Here is a 26,319-nt window from a genome sequence, read left to right as displayed (position 1 = left end):
AGACCTAGGGGTTCAGGTGCGTAATTGTTTCAAATTTGCACCACAGGTTAATAGACTTAGGTTAAGAAGGCATTTAGCAGACTTGCCTTCATTGCTCAGACCTTTGAGTATAGGAGTTGGGATGTTATGTTGAAGTTGTCAAAGTTGAAGGGTGGTGAGTCCTCTTCTGGAGTACTGTGTTCAGTTCCGGTTGCTTTGTTATAGGCAGGGTATTATTAAGCTGGAGAGGTTTCAGAAAAGATTTACCAGAATGCTGTCGGGAATGTAGAGTTTGAGTTGTAAGGCGAGGCTAGATAGTCTGGGACTTCTTTCGCTGGAGTGTAGGAGGTTGAGGGGTGACCTCATAGAGGTTTATAAAATCATGAGGGGTATAAATAAGATGCATGGCAGGTGTATTTTCCCTCGGATGGGGGATTTCAAGACAAGGGGGCATATTTTTAAGATGAGAGGACTAAAAAGGACACGGGAGCAATTTTTTTTAACACAAAGTGGATCATGTATAGAATGAACTTCCAGAGGAAGTGGTGGATGCAGGTACAGTTACAATATTTAAAAGACAGTTAGATTAGTGCACAAATAAGAAATATTTGGAGGGATATGGGCCAAGCACAGGCAGCTGGGGCTAGTTTAGTTTGGGATTATGGTCGGCATGGACTGGTTAGACCGAAGGATCTGTTTCCGGGTTGTATGACTCTATGACTCGATGTGAAGAACTAGCCGATGGAACTCTTTCAAACTCTTGGAGTAGGAATTCACTCCTGGAATGAAAACAATTCATTGCAGACTAAAAGTGAGAAACAATACTTCACTTCCCTGAATGAGTGCAGCTCCAACAACACACAAGAAGTTCAACACCATCCAGGAAAAAGCAGCCCACTTCACCCTCAAAACTTACTCGCCCCACCACAAATGCTCAGCAACAGCAATGTATCCCATCTACCAAGATACGTTGCAGAAACTCACCAAAGGACCTTAGGTAGTAACCTGCAAACTTTAAAACCTAGAAGGACTGAGACAGCAGATGCATGGGAACATCACTATATCATATACAAGTTTCCCTCCAAGTCACACGCTATATAGTTGTGGCCAAAATAGTCCACTTGAAATGGCACTATTGGTATACGTTATAATGTGCATGTCGTAGAGTCATGGAGATGTACAGAATGGAAACAGACCCTTCAGTCCATGCTGACCAGATATCCCAACCCAATCTAGTCCCACTTGCCAGCACCCGGCCCATATCCCTCCAAACCCTTCCTATTCATATACCCATCTAGTTGCCTTTTAAATGTTGCAATTGTACCAGCCTCCACCACTTCCTCTGGCAGCTCATTCCATACCCTTACCACCCTCTGAGTGAAAAAGTTGCCTCTTAGGTCTCTTTTATATCTTTCCCCTCTCACCCTCAACCTATGCCCTCTAGATCTGGACTCCCCACCCCAGGATGATTCATAACTGTGGCGCAGCGAACCTTCACAATAGCTTTTCGGAACGGCCAATAAATACAGACCTCACCAGCAACGTTAACATTCAGTGAAGGAATTGAAAAATCCTTAACTTCAACTGAGTTGACCAAATTTTGAGTTCATTTATCTCTCCACTCTGCAGGCTCCCTGCCTCTATTCCTGATGAAGGGCTTTTGCCTGAAACGTCGATTTCCCTGCTCCTCGGATGCTGCCTGACCTGCTGTGCTTTTCCAGCACCACTCTGATCTAGACCCAAATTTTGAGTTCTGTTGTGAATGTGGAGCTGTCCAGACTAATTCGCATAACAACCACTTACATTTTTTTTGTAAATTGCCAAACCTAATCGAGTGTTCATGAGATGAAATGCATAGAAAAATTAATTCTTTAAAAGACTGTTTTGCCCACATTTTTCTTTAATTACTTACAATGTGTTTGGCCAGCTGCCATTGCGCATGGGTTTTTATTTCAGGGACTCTGAATGACTTCCCACTGTCTGAACAACAAAAGAACAAAGAAGCCATACTATAAGCTAGCTGATATAAAATCAAAGAGCTTATTAAACGAAGCCGAGGCAAAGCAACATGAAAGGGCCAACTTGGCAAACAGGAATGTGTTTAGTGTTCACACAGTGCTTGGTTCTTTACAAGATGTATTGATGCAGTGCCCAACGCATATAAATGAATTCGTAGCAGCACAGCAGTGGGGCAGTACTGGCCAGTCCTTGATCTGAGGGGTCAGCGAGGCTGGAGTGTTTGGTGGCTTCTTGTGAATACAACCAAGAACTTTGATGTGCTATCACTTCTCAGAATGCAGCAGTATGTTGCTTTCTTGTAAAACCAAAGACAAGGCAAGTGTTAGCCAGCTGGCAGTTCTCCTTCTCCCAAGACACCTGGGTGTGTTTTGTCAGAAATCACAGTGAAAGGATACTACAAATGATCAATTACACTTTCATTAGGAGGCCAATATTTTCTGTATAAATCATATTTAATTACTCCAATTTTCAGTGTGACATTATCAAACATAGGTTGGAAATTTAACATCAAAGCGCCTCCTCTAATATCTAGCTCCAGGAGTAGTTCAACATGTTTACATATCTGTATAAAATGTCGAATACAAATCCGTGTAAATTTTCATCAGTGAAGGTTTGTGAGCAGGAGCTGTCTTTTTCTCTGAGACTGAAATTCTGCTTTATTAAAACATGGACAGACCTTGTTCCAATCTCTTCTCTAAGCCCTTGTAAGCTCACACTCTGGCTGTGGTTAAGATTTTAGATTACATTACAGTGTGGAAACAGGCCCTTCGGCCCAACAAGTCCACATCGACCCACCGAAGCGCAACCCACCCATACCCCTAACCTAACACTACGGGCAATTTAGCACAGCCAATTCACCTGACCTGCACATCTTTGTGACTTGTGGGAGAAAACCGGAGCACCCGGAGGAAACCCACGCAGACCCGGGGAGAACGTGCAAACTCCACACAGTCAGTCGCCTGAGGCGGGAATTGAACCCGGGTCTCTGGCGCAGTGAGGCAGCAGTGCTAACCACTGTGCCACCATGCCGCACAGGTTTCTCGGCAATGTTTTCCAATTTGTCTTTCTGTGTGTGGTCATTCGGTACAAAACACAAAGGTACTTTGCACCAATAACCTTTCCATAAAAACTGCTGTCAATAGTCCCTTCATCTTGTATGTCCCTATTGTTGTGTCACCATAGTTTTACTAGATTATAGGGACTTCTCCCATCAGAGACAGGCAACTGGTGGTGAATTAACCAGGAGAGAGAGGAGTTTGAGAAGGAGAGCTCTTCTTGGTAACCTCAAACCAGTCCTGGGAATTGAACCCACACTGTTGGCATCACACTGCTCTGTGAACTGACAATCCAGCCTCAAAGCTTTGAGAGGAACCTGGTTCCTAAGTACCAACATTGACTTGATATTGGACACTTCTGGAATACAGCATTCAAATCTGATTTCCCTACTATAGGAAAGCTGCTGGCAGGTGGAACTAGATTGGGTTGGGATATCTGTTTGGCATGGACGGGTTGTACCGAAGGGTCTGTTTCCATGCTGTACATCTGTACGACTCTATGTTGTGAAACGTGAAAGGGTTCAGAAAAGATTTACAAGGATGTTGCCAGGGTTGGAGGGTTCGAGATATAGGGAGAGGTTGAACAGGCTGGGGCTGTTTTCCCAGGAGCATCCAAGACTGAGGGATGGCTATGTTGAAGTTTATAAAACCATAAGGGACATGGATAGGGTAAATAGACAAGGTCTTTTCCCCAGAGTAGGGGAATCCAGAGCTAGAGGGCATAGGTTTAAGTGAGAAGGGAAAGATATAAACCCGACCTAAGGGGTAACTTTTTCATACAGAGGGTGGTGTGTGTGTGTGGAACGAGCTGCCAGAGGAAGTGGTGGAGGCTGGTATAATTACAGCATTTAAAGGGCATCTAGATGGGTATATGAATAGGAAGACTTTAGAGAGATATGGGACAAATGCAGGCAAATTGGGACTAGATTAATTTCGGATATCTGGTCAGCATGGATGAGTTAGACCAAAGGGTCTCTTTTTCTGTGCTGTACATCTCTAGGACTCTGACTGCCATGGTGCAGAACACCACTTCAGATAAGTTAGTCAAACTTTATCTTGATGGCTATACATTTTAAACTGCAATCCATGAAACTTAGTCTGTAAGGTGACCTTAATTGATTCATGAGGACACTAACTCCATCCATTTATGTCTAGGTCCACTGTATACAACTAATGTTTTGTGAATTCTGCAATCTAGATTTCCTACGTAGGACTGATGGATGTGTTGTAACAGGAACTGAGCCTGAATCTAAAAATAAATTTTGCCATTTGTCACATACCCTGGAGACATGGGCAACAAACAAGTAGACTAATGGAATGCTGAATTCATCCGAGATGTGGACACATAAGAGAATGGTCTGATAGCCTTTCCAGACAGAAAGCTTAGTGATGAAGTGCTGGAAGTGGCTAGAGAAAAGCTGAATCACAGTGTGGAAGCAGGCCATTCAGCCCAACAAGTCCATACTGACCCTCTGAAGAGCATCCCACCCAGACTAATCCCCCTACCCTATCCCCGTAACCCTGCATTTCCAAAGGCTACTGCACCAAACCTATACATTCCTGAACACAAAGGGGTAATTTAGCATAAGTCAAAAAGTATGGCACTGGAAAAACACAGCAGGTCAGGCAGCATCCATCTACCTAGCATATTGTTGGACTGTGGGAGAAAACTGGAGCACCTGGCAGAAATGGGGAGAATGTGCAAACTCCACACAGGTAGCCACCTGAGGATGGAATCGAACCTGAGGCCCTGACACTGTGAGCCACTGTGCCACCCACAGTGTTTATTATGAAAGAGACAATGATTCAATACTGAGATCATTGGAGCTGCTGGTAGATACAGACAGTTATTGGAGGTTAGATCAATGGAAAAAGGAGGAGAAGGAAGCAAGGGAGAAAATAGATGACTGATAAAATAAGCTGGATGCAGCTGACTGATGCAGAATGTGAGAAGGCTGTATAGAGATCAATGGCTGATTCATCGTTGGTTCATAGACCTTCTGGAAAGATGATAATACCAATATAAAGCAAACATACTGGTAAATGCTCCAAACCATGTTATAGTGATGTTACTGTCTTCACTTGGGACGTTACGCAGGTAAGGGTCCATGGGTTTGGGAGTAATGTATTAATAGGAATGGATAAATGGTTAACAGAGAGAAAACAGAAAGTAGGGGTAAATAAAGCATTTTCAAGTTGACAACCTGTAATTAATTAAAAGATTTGAGAATCGGTTAACAAAAGATTTCACAACTAAATATCTTTTCCTAATGCACTCATGAGACGTATATTGCCTATTCCTAATTGTCAAGAGCGCAGTTAAGAGTCAACCCCATTGCTGTGGGTCTGGAGTCACATGTAGGCCAGACTGAGGAAGGATGACAGATTCCTGCCCTAAAGGTCATCAGTGAACCAGATGGATTTTTCCCAACAGTTGATATTGGTTTCATGGTTATTATTAGACCTTTAATTCCCCATTCTTTATTGAATTCAAATTCCATAATCTGCCCTGGTGGGATTTTTATCCAGGTCCCCAGAACATTAGCTGAATTTCTGGATTAATAACCTAGCAATAATAACCCAAGACCATTGATGCCCCTTGATAAATTTTTAATCAATTGATGTTTAATTAGCAAGAATACTCTGGTAATGGATAATTGATATTACTCTAAAGATTGGCCTGAGATTCAAGGATCTCAATGATAAGTCCCTTCATTCTTGAGATTACAAGCCGTTAAAAATTACAGTGGTGTAAACTAGGCAAGTTGGAGAGAAAATGATTTCCCTTGTGGAGAATGCAAAACCAGGGCAACAAATATAAAATAGTCATTAATATAACTAATGAGAATTCAAATGTTTGACAAATTTCATTATTCAGCGTTTGGTGGAAGTATTAAAGTTGCTATAGCTTGAGGAAGGAGCCTTATTAGTCTAACAGCATTTTGTTAGACTGCAATGAAGCAAGACATTTGGAACATGGAACCTCTTATTGTCTAACCAACCCATATATTTGGAATTTTGTGAGCTTTTGTGGGCCTGAGCCACATTGGCAATAGTGAGATTTGTGGCAGAATCATGTGGGAAATCCAATGGTGATGTTAGGAGCAACTTGCTGTTTGCTGAATGGTGGCCATGTTTCTTGCTAGGCAGCAGCAAGTTCGCAATTTAAGGGGATTATAGTTTGTTAAATGCTTTATTAACAGCACAATTTGCCTCATTAATGTTCAGCTTCCTATTTTCCCAAACAAGTTACTCGTCAAAACGTTTTGACATGGAAGTCAGAGTGACTACTTCAGCTCGCTACTTGCTCCAAAGGACCTCCATGTTGGGTATTTAGCACAACATCTCAGGGCATACTGTGTACTCACCATACATTGCAGACATTGGTGCCAGCCTCTAAGAACTCTATTGGTATGTCTCTAATCCATTCACTAAATGCTTTTGCATTGGAATGCTGTAAGTCAGGCTGCATCAGCAACCATCACTATAATGTTACTGCAAGGACACTATGTATTCAGGGACTGGACTCAGCTGTATCTCCACCTCTCCATTTGCTGTCAAAGCACTCACTCACTCTAAACCCACTTGCATGTACTCAGCATTGATTTTTTTTTCCCTTTTTATGGTTCACCCCATCATCCAGAAATACCAGGCTCACTGTGCTTCTGTATTGTTGTTTCATTTAGCACAGGCACAAAGCTTTTCATGATAAGGTGAGAAAGAATGTTTTTTCACAAAACAAGAGCAATTGGGTGAAACTTGCTGCCTACAAGTGGTGGAATGATATAGAATGTGGAAAATAGTATTTCTTTATTGTCACGTATACTCCAGTACAGAACTACAGGAGTACAGTGAAAAGTTTTAACAATGGCTGCCTTTAATGGCTCTATTTTGGGTACATGTACAAATCTTGGATACAAAGCGGACTAAGAGGAAAAATAGCAGCATTACTTACAGCAGCATTACTTAAAATTAAGTTAGAAATAAGGTAGTTATAGGACTGACATTACAGTCTGGCAGAGATTTCCAATAGCAACAGTTCAGCATGTGGTCTGACCACCAGCACAAGGCCCAAGTCTAACGACTGTCCTGCTCCAGCCTCCAGTCCACTCCTCGCTGGCACTCAGCTGCAACAAGGTAAGTTGCACTGTTCCAGGTGTCATTCGCTTTGTGTGGTACGGGCACTCACTTCCCCTCACCCTGCTCCAGGCCTCATTCCCCTCACCCTGTTCCAGGCCTCATTCCACTCGCCCTGCTCCAGGCTTCATTTCCCTCTCACTGCACCAGGCCTCATTCCCCTCGGACTGCACCAGGCCTCATTCCCCTCACCCTGTTCCAGGCCTCATTCCTCTCACCCTGCTCCAGGCCACATTCCCCTCGACCTGCTCCAGGCCTCATTCCCCTCGCACTGCACCAGGCCCCATTCCCCTCATGCTGCTCCAGGCCACATTCCCCTCGCCCAGCTCCAGGCCTCATTCTCCTCACCCTGTTCCAGGCCTCATTCCCTCGCACTGCTCCAGGCCACATTCCCCTTGCCCTGCTTGAGGCCACATTCCACTTGCCCTGCTCCAGGCCTCATTTCTCTTGCCCTGCTCCTGGCCTCATTCCTCTTGCCCTGCTCCTGGGCACATTTCCTTCGTACTGCTCCAGGCCTTATTTCCCTCGCACTGGCTTAGGCGATATTTTCCTCGTGCTGCTCCAGGCCACATTCCCCTTGCATTGCATTGTGGCTCATTTTCCCTCGCGCTGCTCCAGGCCTCATTCTCCTCACACTGCTCCAGGCCTCATTCCCCTGGCAATAATTCATGCCTCATTCCTCTCAAGCTGCTCCAGGCCTCATTCCATTCAGCCTGCTACAGGCTACATTTACTTCGCTCTGCTCCAGGCCTCATTTCCCTCGCATTGTTCCAGGCCTCATTCCCCTCATGCTGCTCCAAGCCTCATTCCCCTCATGTTGCTCCAGACCTCATTCCCCTCACACTGCTCCAGGCCTCATTGCTCTCGTACTGCTCCAGGCATCATTCCCATCCCACTGCTCCAGGCCTCAATACTCTCACACTGCTCCAGGACTCATTTCCCTCACACTGCTCCTGGGCTCATTTCCCTCGCACTGCTCCAGGCCTCATTCCCCTCGCACTGGCCTAGGCGATATTCTCCTCATGCTGTTCCAGGCCTCATTCCCCTTGCATTGCATTGTAGCTCATTTCCCCTCGCGCTGCTCCAGGCCTCATTCCATTCAGCCTGCTCCAGGCCACACTCGCTTCGCACTGCTCCAGGCCTCATTTCCCTCACATTGTTCCAGGCCTCATTCCCCTCATGTTGCACCAGGCCTCATTCCCCTCACACTGCTCCAGGACTCATTTCCCTCACACTGCTCCAGGCCACATTGCCCTCGCCCTACTCCAGGCCTCAATCCCCTCGCCCTGCTCCAGGCATCATTCCCCTCGCCCTGCTCCAGGCCACATTCCCCTTTCCCTGCTTGAGGCCTCATTCCTCTTGCCCTGCTCCTGGGCTTATTTCCCTCACACTGCTCCAGGCCTCATTCCCCATGCACTGGCCTAGGCAATATTCTCCTCATGCTGCTCCAGGCCTCATTCCCCTTGCATTGCATTGTAGCTCATTTCCCCTCGCGCTGCTCCAGGCCTCATTCCATTTAGCCTGCTCTAGGCCACACTCGCTTCACACTGCTCCAGGCCTCATTTCCCTCGCATTGTTCCAGGCCTCATTCCCCTCATGCTGCTCCAGGCCTCATTCCCCTCATGTTGCTCCAAGCCTCATTCCCCTCACACTGCTCCAGGACTCATTTCCCTCACACTGCTCCAGGCCTCATTCCCCTTGCACGAACCAGGCCTCATCCCCTCACAGTGCTTCAGGCCTCATTCCCTTCATGTTGCTCCAGGCCTCATTCCCTTCGTGCTGCACCAGAACACACTGCTCCTCATGATACTCCAGGCCTCATTCCCCTCACACTGCTCCAGGCCTCATTCCCCTCACCCTGCTCCAGGCCTCATTCTCCTCGTGCTGCTCCAGGCCTCATTCCCCTCGTGCTGCTCCAGGCCTCATTCGTCTTATGCTGCTCCTGGCATCATTCCCCTTGCCCTGCTCCAGGCCACATTCCCCTCACACTGCTCCAGGCCACATTCCCCTTGCACTGACCCAGGCGATATTCTCCTCGTGCTGCTCCAGGCATCATTCCCCTTGCATTGCATTGTAGCTCATTTCCCCTCACGCTGCTCCAGGCCTCATTCCATTCAACCTGCTCCAGGCCACACTCGCTTCGCACTGCTCCAGGCCTCATTTCCCTCGCATTGTTCCAGGCCTCATTCCCCTCATGCTGCTCCAGGCCTCATTCCCCTCATGTTGCTCCAGGCCTCATTCCCCTCACACTGCTCCAAGACTCATTTCCCTCACACTGCTCCAGGCCTCATTCGAGGAGAAAGTGAGGTCTGCAGATGCTGGAGATCAAAGTTGAAACTTTATTGCTGGAACAGCACAGCAGGTCAGGCAGCATCCAGGGAACAGGAGATTCGACGTTTCGGGCACAGGCCCTTCTTCAGGAAGGGCCTGTGCCTGAAATGTCGAATCTCCTGTTCCCTGGATGCTGCCTGACCTGCTGTGCTGTTCCAGCAATAAAGTTTCAACCCAGGCCTCATCCCCTCACAGTGCTTCAGGCTTCATTCCCTTCATGTTGCTCCAGGCCTCATTCCCTTCGTGCTGCACCAGAACACACTGCCCCTCATGCTACTCCAGGCCTCATTTCCCCCGCACTGCTCCAGGCCTCATTCCCCTCACCCTGCTCCAGGCCTCATTCTCCTCGTGCTGCTCCAGGCCTCATTCCCCTCGCACTGCTCCAGGCCTCATTCCTCTTATGCTGCTCCATGCCTCATTCACCTCACATTTATCCTGGCATCATTCCCCTTGGACTGCTCCAGGCCACATTCCCCTCGCACTGCTCCAGGCCACATTCCCCTTGCACTGACCCAGGCGATAATCTCCTCGTGCTGCTTCAGGCCTCATTCCCCTCACACTGCTCCAGGCCTCATCTCTGTCACACTGCTGCAGGCCTCAATCCCCTCATGCTGCTCCAGGCCTCATTCCCCTTCTGCTGCTCCTCATTCCCCTCACACTACCCCAGGCCTCATTCCCCTCACAGTGCTTCAAGCCTCATTCCCTCCATGCTACTCTTGGCCTCATTCCCTTCATACTGCACCAGGACTCACTGCCCCTCATGCTACTCCTGGCCTCAATCCCCTCACCCTGCTACAGGCCTCATTCCCCTCACCCTGCTCCAGGCCTCATTCCCCTCATGCTGCTCCAGACTTAATTCCCCGCGCGCTGCTCCAGGCCTCATTCCCCTCGCACTGCTCCAGGCCACATTCTCCTTGCACTGCTCCAGGCCTCATTCCCCTTGCACTGCTCCAGGCCTCATTCCCTTGCACTGCACCAGGCCTCATTTCCCTCGCGCTGCTCCAGGCCTCATTCCCCTCGTGCTGCTCCAGGCCTCATTCCCATCGCACTCCTCCAGACCTCATTTCCATCGCACTGCTCCAGGCCTCATTCCCCTCGTGCTGCTCCAGGCCTCATTCCCATCGCACTCCTCCAGACCTCATTCCCCTCACGCTGCTCCAGGCCTCATTCCCCTCGTGCTGCTCCAGGCCTCATTCCCATCGCACTGCTCCAGACCTCATTCCCCTCATGCTGTTCCAGGTCTCATTCCTCTAATGCTGCTCCTGGCCTCATTCCCCTCACACTGCTCTAGGCCTCATTCCCCTCACACTGCACCATGCCTCATTTCCCTCGCACTGCTCCAGTTCTCATGCTGCTCCAGGCCTCATTCCCCTCACGCTGCTCCAGGCCTCATTCCTCTTATGCTGCTCCAGGCCTCATTCCCCTCACCCTGCTCCAGGCCTCATTCCTCTTATGCTGCTCCTGGCCTCATTCCCCTCATGCTACTCCAGGCCTCATTCCCCTCACACTGCTCCAGGCCTCATTCCCCTTGCCCTGCTTCAGGCCTCGTTCCTCTTATGCTGCTGCAGGCCTCATTCTCCTCGTGCTGCTCCAGGCCTCATTCCCCTCGCGCTGCTCCAGGCCTCATTCCTCTTATGCTGCTCCTGGCCTCATTCCCCTTGCCCTGCTCCAGGCCCCTCTTATGCTGCTCCTGGCCTCATTCCCCTTGCCCTGCTCCAGGCCTCATTTCCCTCGTGCTGCTCCAGGCCTCTTTCCCCTTGCCGTACTCCTGGCCTCATTCCCCTTGCCCTGCTCCAGGTCTCATTCCCCTCGCACTGCTCCAGGCCTTATTCCCCTCATGCTACTCCAGGCCTCATTCCCCTCACATTGTTCCATGCCTCATTCCTCTTATGATGCTCCAGGCCTCATTGCCCTCACACTGTTCCAGGTCTCATTCCCCTCACACTGCTCCAGGTCTCATTCCCCTCACGCTGCTCCAGGCCTCATTCCCCTCACACTGTTCCAGGTCTCATTCCCCTCTTATGCTGCTCCAGGCCTCATTCCCCTCGCACTGACCCTCCTTTCCATGAGACTCAATTTTGTGAACCAGCCTTTTACGTGATACTTTGTCAAATGCTTTCTTAAAACCATTCTTGCAACATTTTCTTCAGCAAACCTCCTTGTTACATCCAGGTCTCATTCCCCTCGCACTGCTCCAGGCCTCATTCCCCTCGCACTGCTCCAGGTCTCATTCCCCTCACACTGCTCCAGGCCTCATTCCTCTTATGTTGCTCCAGGCTTCATTCCCCTCGTACTGCTCCTCATTCCCCTCATACTGCTTCCTGGCAGGATTCCTCTTGCTCTGCTCCAGGCATCATTCCCCTCGCACTGCACCAGGCCTCATTCCCCTCGCACTGCACCAGGCCTCAGTCCAGGAATGAAAAGCTTAAAATATGAGGAATATTTGAGGACTTGGGTTTATACTCAATTGAGTTCAGAAGGATGAGAGGGGATCTAATTGAAATATACAGAATGCTGAATGGCCTGGACAGAGTGGATGTTGGGAAGATGTTTCCATTGGTAGGAGAGACTTGGACCCGAGGGCACAGCCTTAGAGTAAAGGGAAGACCTTTTTAGAACAGAGATAAAGAGAAACTTCTTCAGCCAGAGAGTGGTGAATCGATGGAATTCATTGCTACAGAGGGCTGTGGAGGCCAGGTCATTGAGTATATTTAAGATGGAGATAGATAGGTTTTTGAGTAGCAAGGGGATCCAGGGTTAGGGGGAGAAAGCGGAAGAATGGGGTTGAGAAACTTATCGGCCATGATCAAATGACAGAGCAGGTTCGATGGGCTGAGTGGCCTAATTTCTGTACCTATGTCTTACGGTCTTATGGTCTAATGGTCTAAATTCCAATGTCGCTGTAAGTTATAAATATATCAGAAAAGGAGTGATCCAAGCATTGATTCTTGAGGAACAACGCTGTCAATGGTCTCACAGACTGAAAAACAGCCATTTAACATGGCTCACTATTTTCTCTTCTGAAGCAAATTTTTATCCAATCTGCCACTGACCCTCCTTTCCATGAGACTCAATTTTGTGAACCAGCCTTTTACGTGATACTTTGTCAAATGCTTTCTTAAAACCATTCTTGCAACATTTTCTTCAGCAAACCTCCTTGTTACATCCTCAAAAGATTCAGCTAGGTTAGTCAAACACAATCTTTCAGAAATCCATACTCTCTATCCTTAAGGAACTTAAAGCTCGACAACTGTTTGTTAACGTCTTCACTTGTTAATCTTTTCCCAAGTCTTAATCTATCTGAATGCTAAATTGAGTGATCTGTGGTCAGTAAGAATGTTCTTACACCTTTTCTTGAAGAAGGTTATGACCTTTGCCACTTTCTCATCCCCTGACACTGTCTCTGGGGGATTTAAGGAAAATTGTAGGATGGTAGCAAGTCATTCTGTTTTCTCCACCCGACCTCCCTTGGAAACCTAGGTTGCAAGCCATCTATATCAGGAGACGTACTCACTATAAGCAGCACCAAGTTTCCCAGAATATCCTGTCTGTTAAATTTCACATCATTCATTACCCATGCCATTTTAGCTTGGACTCAATTTTTTGCAGCAAACCCCTCATTAGTGATTACTGACACAATTACTCAGGAGTTATTCTATCCTTGCCTTGAAATATTGAGGATATATAATCTTCTTTGTCTCTCTTCTGCTTCTTACTACTGATTAATGCCTAAGTGTAGATTAAATTCTTTTGAGTTACCTTTGGGTTGTCATTGTACATCTATAAATTGATGACTATCTTCAACAAGAGAGAATCTAACCATCATTCCTTGACATTCAACCATCATCCTCGGGGAGGGGTGGGGGGGGGAGGTAGCATTGGCGAGAAGCTGAACAAGGCTACCCAAATAAATGTTGTGGCTGCAAGGACAGGTCAAAGGCTAGGAATCTTACAATGAATGACTCACTATCTGATTTCCCAAAGCCTGTCCATCATCTACAAGGCAAGAGTGTGATGCAATTCTCCCCACTTAATGGAAGAGACCAGCTTAAGCAACTGCTTTTTGTCATTTATATGAATGATTTGGATGTGTGTATTGGAGGTATGGTTAGGAAGCTCGCAGATGACACCAAAATTGGAGGTGCAGTGGACAGCAAAGAAGGTTACCTCAGAATACAACGGGAACTTGATCAGATGGGCCAATGGGCAGATGGAGTTTAGTTTAGATAAATGTGAGGTGCTGCATTTTGGAAAGGCAAATCAGGGCAGAATTCACACACTTAATGGTAAGGTCCTGGGGAGTGCTGCAGAACAAAGAGACTGTGGAGTGCAGGTTCATAGCTCCTTGAAAGTAGAGTCGCAGGTAGATAGGATAGTGAAGAAGGTGCTTGGAATACTCGCCTTTATTGGTCAGTGCATTGAGTATAGGCATTGGGAGGTCATGTTCCAGTTACAGGACTTTGATTAGGCCACTATTGGAATACCGCATTTTGTTCTAGTTTGGCCTCTGTGGGAAAGATGTTGTGAAACTTGAAAGGGTTCGTAAAAGATTTACAAGCTTGTTGCCAGGATTGGAGGTTGTCAACTATAGGGAGAGGCAGAATAGGCTGAGGGCTGTTTCCCCTGGAGCGTCGGAGGCTGAGGGATGACCTTATAGAGGTTTATAAAATCATGAGGGACATGGATAGGGTGAATAGTCACGCTCTTTTTTCCACAATAGGGGAGCCCAAAATAGAGGACATTGGTTTAAGATAAGAGGGTTGGATTTAAAAGAGATCTAAGGGGCATCTTTTTCACACACAGGGTTGTGCATGTGTGGAATTAGCTGCCAGAGGAAGTGATGAAGGCTGGTACAATTATGACATTTAAAAGCATCTGGGTGGGTACATGAATATGAAAGGCTTGGAGGGATATGGGCCAAAAGCTAGCAAATGGGACTAGATTAACATCGAACATGGACGGGTTGGACCAAAGGGTCTGTTTTCATGATGCACATCTCTATGACTCTATTCAAGAAGCTTAACACCATCCAGGATAAATCAGCTTGATCGATTGCCACCAGATCCCCAAACATTCACTCTCTGCTTCAGCAATATTTAGCAGTAGCAATGTGTACTATCTACAAGATGCACTGCAGAAATTCACCAAGGTTCCTTAGATAACACCTTCCAAATTTATGGGCACTACAATCTAGAATGACAAGGACTGCAGATAAATGGGAACACCACCTGCAAGGTCTTGCCCACACCACTGACCATCCTGGCTTGGAAATATATTGCAGTTCCTTTAATGTCACTGGGCAAAAGTCCTGGCACCATCTTCCCAACAGCACCTACACCAAATGGACTGCAGCGGTTCAAGAAGGCAGCTCACCACCACCTTCTCAAGGGCGATTAAGTACGGGTAATAAATGCTGGCCCAGCCAGTGATTCCCATTTCCCATGAAAGAATAAATAAAAATTCTATAATTGTCAGTGGCTATAAAACACTTCAGGATAACCTTAGGATATAAACGGTGTGATATTAATTGTTTTTACTTTCGATTTGAATTAATTGCAACTAAAGATTGCAAACCTTTTTCATCTAATTCTACAAAGTGACCTTTTGTTCAACAATAGCAATCTCCCACGAGGTAACAGCTTTTTCCAGATGCTGGTTTTTTGGGAAATTCCTAATGGGTAAGAATAGCTGACAGTATTAGACAAATGGACCCCAGACTTTATTAATAGGATTCTCTTCATTAATTTCCCTTCCCATTAAGCCAACACAAATTTCCTGAATGAATAACAAGCAGAATCAATCCTTAAAAAGTATAGAATGCTGGAAATACACAGAGGGCTAGACTGAGACCCTTCATGAAGATCGCTGCCAAACCTATAAAGCCTATTTTCTTTCAAGATCTGAATAATGGACTGCATCTGTGTAGTGTTTCCTGTTTTTATGTCAGAAAGTCTCTTAATTTTACACATTTCTTTTAATCAGATGTAATGTGGTTGTGGAGGTCTTGCAGCACACTCAGTGGTGCTCTGTGTCTAAGCCAGGAGCTCCGGGTTCAAATCCCACCCAAGGACACAATGACAAAGGAATGGGCATTTGTTGTCAAACAAATTGGGGCGGCATGGTGGCTCAATGGTTAGCACTGCCGCCTCACAGTGCCAGGGACCTGGGTTCAATTCCTGCCTCTGTCGACCGTCTGTGTGCAGTTTGCACATTCTCCCCGTGTCTGCGTGGGTTTCCTCCGGGTGCTCCGGTTTCCTTCCACAGTCCAAAGATGTGCAGGTCAGGTGAATTGGCCATGCTAAATTGCCCATGGCGTGAGGTTACTCGTCGGAGGGTCGGTGTGGACTTGTTGGGCCGAAGGGCCTGTTTCCATACCGTAGGGAATCTAATCTAAACTAAATTGAGTACTAACTTCTGATTCCTTCAAACAAACGCCAATGGCAGACAGTCAAAGCGGGAGTCAGCCATGTAAAAGCTAGCAATTGGAGAGTCTATCCTCACTATCTGTGTCTATTTACTATAACATGCACATAAATGTCTATGTTTCTCAGCAACTGGTAGGTCACAGGGTTGGTTGGGTTAGTTGCTGTCATGGATAGTGCAGATAGAGGCCATTTGGCCCACTGAGTCTGCACTGAGCCTCCAAAAAGCATCCCATCTAGACTCACTCTATTGCTGTAACCCCACGTTACCCCAAACACATCTTTGGCCTGTGGGAGGAAACTGGAGTACCCGGAGGAAACCCACACAGACACAGGGAGAATGCACAAACTGTCACCCAAGGCTGGAATTGAACCTGGGACCCTAGTGCTAACCACTGAGCAACTGTGCTACCCTCAGGTTGGGTGCCAATAGCATGGGGTCTGATTCTTATACTCGTTGGAGTGAATTTTGGGCCAGTTTCTTTGCCCTACCTGCGGCAGAGACAGAGAACACAAGAAGAACATGGTTGCATTGAAACATTCTAAAGGGTGGAAAAACATAGTCATGGCCAGGAGCAATCAATCAAGACAGTGAAACCAAAGATAAAAATGAATGAAAATGGGACCAACCTGTATGACATCACCATCGCCAATGATAAAGGTAAGCTTTGGGTCCCTGTCTATTATGGTCCCATCTTCCAGGACTCCAAGCAGCTTTAATGTGACCTCTTGACCTACATCAGGTCTGGTAGCTTGTCCCTGTCCTTCTTTCAGGATTTGTTTCTGAAGCAGCCAGTCATCTGTAAATTGAATGTGTTTTGAAGGTTATTGTAATGCGGTTAATCCACTCAATACAAGGGCAGCTCGCACTGTAGAGAGCAACACTCTGATTTGTGCACTGCTGCTAGTTATACTGCTGACTGCCCCTCACATTGACTTTAGCAACAGTTGAGTTGTGCACTAAGTGAGTACAGTCCCAAGGACCAATTCTTCATTCTGTGAGAGGCTGCTTTCTCCTGACTTCGAGAACCTTGAAAAAGTGCATTTCTAAACTCTCCAGGGAACTTATTATGGACTTGTAAAATGCCAACGTTCTAAAATAGATTACCCGGTCTTTTGCTGTCGGTGGAAGTTTGCTGTGTTCATTTTGACCGTTGCCATTCCCAACATTAAATACATTTTTTCTGCTCCTTCCTGGCTTTGGGACATCCTTGGGTAATGATAGGCTATAAATGCCGGATCTGTTTTCTTTCTTATTAATCCACAACGAAAATACTCTCCAAAAAATGTGAGGTGCCTTAATCGAAGTTTACAGCTAATCTTGTGGGATTCTGCTCTCTGTGAAAAGTTAGCTGAATGATCACATATCTTTGACGACCAGGGTCATGCTACTCACTGTTGGATATCTATTAAAATCTAAGTAACAGAAGACAATGCAATAAATCTGAGGTATCCCAATATGCACACACTGTCTCTCTTCAGAAATGCTCAAATGGTTACTAGAAACACAATTCTTAAATATGCCAGACAGCTTCAACTTATTGCAAAATCATACTGAGACAACCTTGAGGCCAGAGTTCAAAGGTCTTACACCTGCCCAGAGATCTGCTCTTTGTCAGGTCGTTGAACTGGTTGCAGGAATGCCTGGCACTAGAGGAGTGCCTGCAGTGATTGTTCTTTGGAAAGTCTTGAAAGACTTGCATTTACATAGCACCTTTCATGAACTCAAGATGTCCCAAAATAATGAGGTACTTTTGAATTATAATTACTGCTATAATTAAGTGGGGGACTCAAGTAATCCAGCATTCAGGCTATCAGTTGGCAAAGACATCTACCCAGAAGCAACAGCAACAACTTGTACGTAGCAACTTTAATGCAGTGTGACATCTCAAGGTATTCCTTGGAACATTAACTAACAAAGTTTGACACTGCATCAGGTAAATAGACATTAGAATGGATAAGCAAGCACCTGGTCATAGAAGTAAGTTATCAGAAGCATCTTAAACGAGGGGAAATCAAGGTTGAGAGTTTTGGGGAAGATGCTTAGGAGCCAGGCAGCTGAAGATATGGCTCCCAGTACAGGAACAATTAAAATTGGGAATGTGTAAGAGCGCAGGATGGGTACAAAGATCCTGGAGAGATGTAAAGCTGGAAGAAGTTACCAGGATGGTGAGGGGTGAGGCCATGGAAGAAACTGAAAACTCAAACAAGATTTAAAAGTGGAAGCTAGGCTGAATCAGGAACTCAAGGAGGCAAATGTGAACAGCGTTGGCAAATGGAATTTGGTGCAAATTAGCATACAGGCATCACAACATTGGCTAAACTCAAGTCTACAGATAGTTCAAGACTGGAGGCTAGCCAGAAGATCATTGCGGTCTTGAGGTGGCAAAAGCGTGATAGAGGGTTTCAGTAACAGATAAACTGAGGCAGCAAAGCGAAGGGTAATGTTATTCAAGCTGATGGGTTACATATGGAAACACATCTCAGGATTAAATAGGACACTACATTTGTTGGTTGTCTGAAAGCATCTCAGACAGTGGTCCAAAAAAGGGATTGAGTTGGTGGCTAAGATGGGTAAAAACAATCATACAATCCCCACAATATGGATGCAGGCCATTCAGCCCATATCAACCCTATCCCTGCATTTCCCATGTCTAATCCACCTTGGCCACACATCCCTGGACACCGTGGCCAATTTAGCATGGCCAATCCATCTAACCTGCACACCTTTGGACTGTGGGTGGAAACCAGAGCATGCCCACACAGATGGTCACCCAAGCCACCCAGGTCCCTGGCACTGTGAGGCAATTGTGTTAACCACCATGGCTTCATCGTTTACAATATTTAGCTGAAGGAAAGTTTTGCTTGACTGGATTACATCACGGTCCTTGGTTGGCTCAAAGGTTCTCAATCTCACCCTAAAGAAATCCAACAAACATAATCCTCCCAACAACCAGGAGTCCCTCAGAAGGAACTGTGCTGACATATCTGTTCTATATAAATCACAAATACAAAGAGGAAATATTAAGTTTTACAGGAATCACACTTTGGCACTGGGTTAGACTGATGCATTGTATTTGATATTCTGTCTTCCCAAGGTGGCTGTGTCAGTTGACCAGAAGTGCAGCAAATGCAGAGATGTTGATATACCTGCCACCACTTTCCTGTTCTTAGGGCTCTTTCTCTGCCTATTGATTTGCTTAATTGTTGGACGAGAGGACAATTTCAGTTCGATTGTGTTGGTGTTATTCAGGGGTAAACAGTCAGGAGAACAGATGGGAGCCTCCGCAGCAAGGATGGTGCTACCCGAGGGCTTGGAACACGGCATACGGGATGCATTAACATTGCCAGTGAGTGTGCTTTCCTGGTCCTCTGCCAATAGATTCAACAATGCAAAAGCATTTGTCTTGACAATTCATAGGAGAGACTTCTTCCTTTTGGGGGATTTTTGGACAATGGAATGAATAGGCAAGTAGTAAAAAAGATGTCAGCCTTGGCACAGCGAAATTCCTGTCATCTCAAAATGCAAAGATCAGGAGTTCAAACCACAGTCCAGGGATTTGAGCACATCACGAGGATATTGGTCCTGGTCAGCAGACAGAGAATCTTACACAGCGGTCAGAGAATTTGGACAGGTGGACATGGATAGGTGTGAAATTGATAATCACATTATTGGAGAGGAATGCAAAGCCAATTCCAATGGGAAGGTGAGGATGTGTCTTCATGACTTCTTAATGGACAATGGAGGTACCTAATAGGTCTACAGAAGAGTCCTCACTGGGCCAGCTCGGGCTTTTCAACCTTCAGGCATGGGAACTCTAGAGTCTGGTGCAGTCAGGGTACCTCAGGTAGGCACACAGAGGAGAGCCTTCAGGCTTAACAGGGGCACAGGGCAACTCAAAGCAAAGATGGATAATCACGATAAACAGCTCAGCAGGTAGCGTTCACACTGCTGGTGCTGAGGACATCGCATTTCTCATCGATACCTGTGTGGGGAGGGGAGGGGTACATGAGTTCTGGGCTGGGTGTCAGGCTGTTGGTTTCAGCTGGGTGGCAAAGGTTGGCAAAAGGTGCCCTGCCACACAAACAGCTGGCAACTCAGGGATGGGAGATTGGAATGGGCGACACCGATCCAAGCAGAGCAATGAGGAGAATCCCAAGCAGTGTGCATCCCTCTGATCGGGAGGAGACCACAGGAACTCACTGAGGAGTGCCAAGAGAAGATGGCGCCATGAGCAATGTAGGGCACACTGCCCAGGAGTCAGCTCCCCGCAGAGTGTCTCTACCAGGGGGAAAGTGCACCTCTAGGCCAACAGGCTGAGAGTCTTGCAAAGTGCTCTGTTGCTCGTGACCCCCTTGACAGTTCCCTATTTGCATCCATCAAGGTTATCAACGCCCTGACATTTGAAGTGTCTGGGTTGTTCCAGGGGATAGCCGTAGATCTGGGTGGCATTTCAACGTCAGTAGCCCATCACTGTTCACCATAGTGAGACATCCATGGCTTGTCTGTGCATATCCACAGGCTGCTGTTCCCTGTGTCATTGTGAGGTCTTTGAGTTCAAGGGGCCTAGGAGTGGGGTTGAGGAATAGCACACTCAGCTGCTTGTGGATATCTTATTCCAGGGAGTTCAAGGATGAATCTAACTTGGCACAGAGACAGTGCAGATACATTGACCTTTCCCACCATCGATGGATTGCACCAAGTTACAAGGGGGTCACTGACTGTGCAGAGCCATCAAGGCACTGCCAGAGCACTCAGCACCACTGCTGAACAGAAAAAGCTTCCACCCATTGTCCAGATGGTCTTTGTCCACAGAAAGCTTATCTTGCAGGATGGTCCTCAATCCCGGGAAGCCGGGAATTCTAGGGACAGAGATCCAGACCCTGCGGGTGGCTGCTTGGGGAAAAGGGTTATCTCCTGAAGAGGTGGCTCCTATTACGCCGACCAGTATCCAGACAGGGGAGGAATAGGGGGAAAGTGATGGCATCCAGCTTAGGCCAGCTAGAGGGGCCCACACTGTGACCGTCTGCTGCAGGTGTCTGCTCCAGGAGGCCTGAAGCTAGATGAGGGGCAGCGAAGGATAGATGGCTCTTCCTCAGAGGATGACAGAGACGAAGAAGGAGAGGAGGATACAGGGGGAGCGGCGGAGGAGCTCCCCCTGTAATGGAGGGAGGCTATTGAGACTATAGTAGGCCTCATGGAACCAGCCGGCTGGCCTGGAGACGTGAACCACACTGACTTGTTAATAAAATGACTCCCAGGCTAATGTCAGGTGGCTCCCAAACTGGAATTAAAACACTGAAGCAAGTTTACAAACCAGCATCCCCATTGGGATCACACGCAGGAATAGATCACGGAACAGAACAGATACCAACTGCAGCAGATGGAGGGGAGATCTGTGCTCATGAGCACTCCCCACCCACTGTGGATAGGGTGGTGAGGGGCAGCCTGCTCACCTGAACCAGCAGCCAGTTGAGAGGCCCAGGGATCCCAGGGACTTCCCCCATCCCAGGGAAAAGACTTTGCCTATTTACCCTATCCATGCCCCTCATGATTTTGTAAACCTCTATAAGGTCACCCCTCAGCCTCTGACGCTCCAGGGAAAACAGCCCCAGCCTGTTCAGCCTCTCCCTATAGCTCAAATCCTCCAACCCTGGCAACATCCTTGTAAATCTTTTCTGAACCCTTTCAAGTTTCACAACATCTTTCTGATAGTAAGGAGACCAGAATTGCATGCAATATTCCAACAGTGGCCTAACCAATGCCCTGTACAGCCGCAACATGATCTCCCAACTCCTGTACTCAATACTCTGACCAATAAAGGAAAGCATACCAAACACCTTCTTCACTTCCTATCTACCTGCAACTCTACTTTCAAGGAGCTATGAACCTGCACTCCAAGGTCTCTTTGTTTAGCAACACTCCCTAGGACCTTACCATTAAGTGTATAGGTCCTGCTAAGATTTGCTTTCCGAAAATGCTGCAGCTCACATTTAGCTAAATTAAACTCCGTATGTGTGTGTGTGTTGTTTGTGTACGTGTTTGTGTGTGTCTGTTGCATATGTGTGTGTGTCTATGTGTGTTTGTGTGTGTTGTGTGTGTGTATATGTGTTTGTGGTCTGTTGTATATGTGTGCGTATGTGTGTGTGCATGTATGAGTGTATACGTGTGTGTCTGTGCGTGTGCATATGTATGGGTGTTTTGTGTGTATGTGTGGTTGTGTGTGTATTGTATATGTGCATGTATATATGTATGTATATATGTGTATGCATATGTGTGTGTGTATGTGTGTGTGTGCACTGCATTTGTGTGTATGTGTGTGTGGGTGTGTGACCCTCATGGGCACTGAACTTGGCTGTCAGCCTCTGCTCAGCCACTCTGCATTTTAATGTATCCCAAAGTCTGCCTTGAAGGATGCTTTGACATGATGAGGTGTTGTATATATGTGTGTGTGTGTTTGTGTGTATACCTGCAGATTCAGAGATCTTTGCTCACTGGTTTGGGGGATGTGAGGGGTTGGAGGGCCCTGCACAGTGTGATCTACCCCAGGTCTTGCCTCCCTCCCACCTTTGGGGCATCTCATCCAATCAGACCAGTGCTCATTAGGCTGTTTGAAACCCACCTGGAGAATGTTTTAAATATCAAACTCTGAGCAATTTTACCCTCTATTACAGTCAGTATAAATTGACTTTCCACCTAATGCTTTTAGTTTGCCATTCCACTGGGTTAATGACCCTTGACAATCTCCTGTCTTTCACGCCAAGAAAATGTTTGGTTGGAGGAATTGAGAAAGTTGTGGAGGCCCCAGTCCCAGCGTTGCTGTGGTCTGAGGAGAAGATAGAAGGATTTGATAACCTCAAAAAGAAGCTTACACTGCTTTCTGAAAACAATTCGGTGAAATAATTCGGCAAAGACACTGCACAAAGTGGGTGCAGCTTCACTGAGCTCCAGAATGACTGAGAGAATAGAAATGTGTCCATGCCAGTGAACAGAAAGCATTAGTGATAAGGTAAAGCAGAACGAATATCGAGGGACGGATGAGTCGATTAACCTGTTCCTTTCCTGACACAGCTTTTTGTCACCATCAATCATCGAAAATGTGGAAGAATCCAGTCCAAGCTCAATGTTAATGCTGCCTGCAGGTAATAATTGCATTCCTGCTCCAAGTACACAGTTTGAAAGGGCATTTCTGCAGCCCCCACTCTGTCAGCATTGTGTTAACATTCCACTAAATATAAAACAAAAGCTTAGAGATGCCATTAAAAAAGTGTTATTTTTATTAAACGGGATTTGATGTTACAGCTATTGATTGATCTTTAAATAATTCCCAGAAACAAACCGATTGTAAAATTCAATGTTTCTTCATTAAATAAATCCTTTGAATCAAACGTATAGTTTTGCAAAGTACCGGTCTTAAAATTGTTCAAAAAGGTTTTAAAGTGGGGGGGAGGGTAATAGAATAAACTGTTTAGATTTCAGTATTGTGAACTGCTTAGATATTATCTTTTCGCAGTCAGAATAACTGAATGATTTGCTTTTTGTAAGTGGATCTGGACGTATTTATATGTATGCGCAGATTATTGCTGATATAATGACTTTCTTTAAAAATTCTAGATCAAAGTTATGGTAACTACTCAACAGGTCAAAGGGTCAACACTTGCCTGTGATGCCAATCCAATTCTCAGAGTGATAAGTGTTCGTGAAAGTACTGACACAGCATTCTCCAAGGCCATCGATTTCAAAAAATGGAGCCTGTAAATCATCAACATCAGACGCCCGAATTGTCTCCGGAGGCAGCTGAAATCTGACAACCTTACTGAGGCCAGGAACTTTGTCCAGGTTTGTTTGTCCTACCTCCTGTGGACTGACAGATCCCATGATGGACTCGTTATTGGGTTTGAAAGCTGCTGCGTCGGTGTTCCCTGGTCCTCTGACCGTTTGTGCCCTGAGCATTTGATGATGGTTACCCATCTCATCGACCAAGGCCTCGCCATCTGGACAGGTCTTGGGTCGTGTACAGCGCTGAGCTCCTTCGATATCTGCCCAGTTATCTGCCTGTTTTTTATCCCCATCCACTTCTGCCAAGGTCTCGCCATCTGGACAGGCTGATGGATGTGCACACTGCAAAAACATTTCAGCACGATTAACTGATTCCTCTTCAGTTTTTGGCAAACAGTTCCCGGGGGTTTGTTGAGTCTTTTTGGAGGACTCTGCTCAACTGAAGAATCCCTCAGAGGTTGTCAATCCATCGGTCTCCTGTTTATCAACTAAGTCTGTACAATATGTGAGATATTGCAGCTTTCACTTAACTAGTTCAATGGACTGCCCAGCATTTCTACAGCAAAAGCAGGACAAAATGAACAGCTAAGGTGATTTTACAAATGCATCAAACAATGTCAGGAAGGAATCTGTGGAGATAATCTCTGTAGATTAAAATGACAAAATCCTGTAAAGTGTCAGTCAAAACCAATTAATTATCGAGCACTCCCATCATTCCTTGGATTTTAAAAGAACAACTTCAGCTAAAAATAATTGGAAAATATATTTTTTTAAAAAAGACTCAAAGATCTTTCCCAGAATTGCTTCAGATTCTGATGCTCTGAAACTCAACAATGTTTTCCAGTCCATTCTTTTTACAGAAGCATGTGTTCTACAATATTGTTCTATATTTACATCTGCTTAATTACCAACAATGTTGAGCGTTTGACAGCCTCAGGAATGGATTATTTAGAATGTATGCCTTAGGTTCATAATTTTCAAAGTTTGCACTCATCCACTGATTCAATCAATAAGCATATCGACCTGGAACCAATATACCGGCCACTGCAGCGGACAGCTGGAACTGACAACCGGAAGCGGCAGGGACAGGCCACTATAAATGCCGGAGGAAACATCACAGAAGCGCTTCACAGGAGGCTCCCAAGCACTGAGGATGTCACCTAGACAGGGGACGAAACGTCTGCAACACAAATTAGGTTCATAATCGGTGGCGTCAACACCTGAATTCCCAATTGGGTGGCTAAAAAACAGCCTGAAATTGGTCTTCAGGTCTTGAGAAATGTTTTGTGCTATTGCGATTCCACAGGTTTGCTGTCGTAAACATGCCAAAGGATTCTGAGAGGAAGACGTCCAAGCTCTGGCTCTGCTTGTCAGAAAGCAATTTCTAAAAGAGGCCCCTTATTAATATGTGCAAGGTGGAGGGGGTCCTAATGCCTTTTCTTAGGTGACCTCTTGAAATGCCTAAAAGCGATCTTGAGAGGTTGAGCATAGGCCCAAACATATGCGCAGATTAGCCACTGGAGGTATCACAGGCAAGTGCCCCCATTCACATCTGAAAATACACAATTAATCTCTACCCCAGTTGTTGTACCCTTTCCTAGCTCATGCATTGGCATAGGATAATAGGAAGATGGTAACTGAGCTTTACATTAAAGACTTATTTTGAAATAATTTGAAATATGCATGGAACGAACTGATAGTGCTTTGAGAGCCACAACAACTTGCATTTATGAAGCACCTTTAAAGTAGGGAGACAGCTCCGGCTTGACAGGAGTATCGTCAGACTGAAACTGACACCAAAGGTGGCACAGTGGCTCAGCAGTTAGCACTGCTGCCTCACAGCACCAGAACCTGGGTTCAATTCCACCCTCAGGTGACTGTCTATGTGGAGTTTGCAGTCTCTCCGTGTCTGCGTGGGTTTCCTCCCATAGTCTAAAGATGTGCAGGTTAGGTTAATTGGCCATAGTCAGGAGTAAATACAGGGTGGGGGAATGAGTGTGGGTGGGTTGCTCTTCAGAGGGTTGGTGTGAACTTGTTGGGCCAAAGGGCCTGTTTCCACACTGTAAGGATTCTATGATTTATTGCTGACCCTTTCTTGCCCTTGAGAAGGTGGTAGCCTTCCTGAGTCGCTGCAGTGCATGTGGGATATTTACACTCAATACTTTTACTCTAATCATTTAATGCAACTGAGGGGCTTGCTCAGCCATTGGAGAAGCCAGGTAACAGTCAACCACATTGACTTGGGTCACATGCAGGCCAGACCAGGTAAGGATGAAAGATTTCCTCCATTAAAGGACATTCATGAACTGTGCAACTTTTAAACAAACACTTGCTTCTACTCATGGTTTGTGTAAATAGATCTGAAAGGGGATTTACCTATAGATAAACTGCATGCAAAGCAGTCTCTGAGTAATGCTGCCTGATTTGTGAACATGTCTATAATATTCAACTCTACTGTTTGGATTAGGCAATGCAAACGACTTTGATGGCTTAGTGGTTCGCACTGCTGCCTTACAGCACCAGGGACTTAGGTTCGATTCCACCCTCTGGTGGCTGTCTGTGTGTGAGTTTGCATGTTCTCCCCATGTCTGCATGG

At 46.3% G+C, this 26,319-nt stretch overlaps 1 protein-coding gene across 2 annotated transcripts in view; it reads right to left on the bottom strand.

Moving 5' to 3' along the window:
• The window catches only part of fkbp16 (FKBP prolyl isomerase 16), a 161,831-nt gene extending 137,360 nt beyond the window's left edge, over nt 1–24,471 (bottom strand). Inside the window, exons 1-2 of one of the 2 annotated variants that reach the window (XM_043677564.1) lie at nt 23,606–24,471; nt 16,574–16,743 (exon numbers count right to left, since the gene is read on the bottom strand). In XM_043677564.1, the coding sequence (XP_043533499.1) occupies nt 16,574–16,743; nt 23,606–24,077 (642 nt within the window). In that variant the 5' untranslated portion in view covers nt 24,078–24,471. The remainder of the gene's footprint in view (nt 1–16,573; nt 16,744–23,605) is intronic. The other variant, XM_043677563.1, reaches the window with a different exon arrangement.
• Nucleotides 24,472–26,319: the final 1,848 nt, after the last annotated feature.

The sequence above is a fragment of the Chiloscyllium plagiosum genome, chromosome 36 (assembly GCF_004010195.1).
Source record: "Chiloscyllium plagiosum isolate BGI_BamShark_2017 chromosome 36, ASM401019v2, whole genome shotgun sequence".
Classification (NCBI taxonomy): Eukaryota; Metazoa; Chordata; class Chondrichthyes; order Orectolobiformes; family Hemiscylliidae; genus Chiloscyllium; species Chiloscyllium plagiosum.
This window is presented reverse-complemented; position numbering and strand designations above follow the sequence as displayed.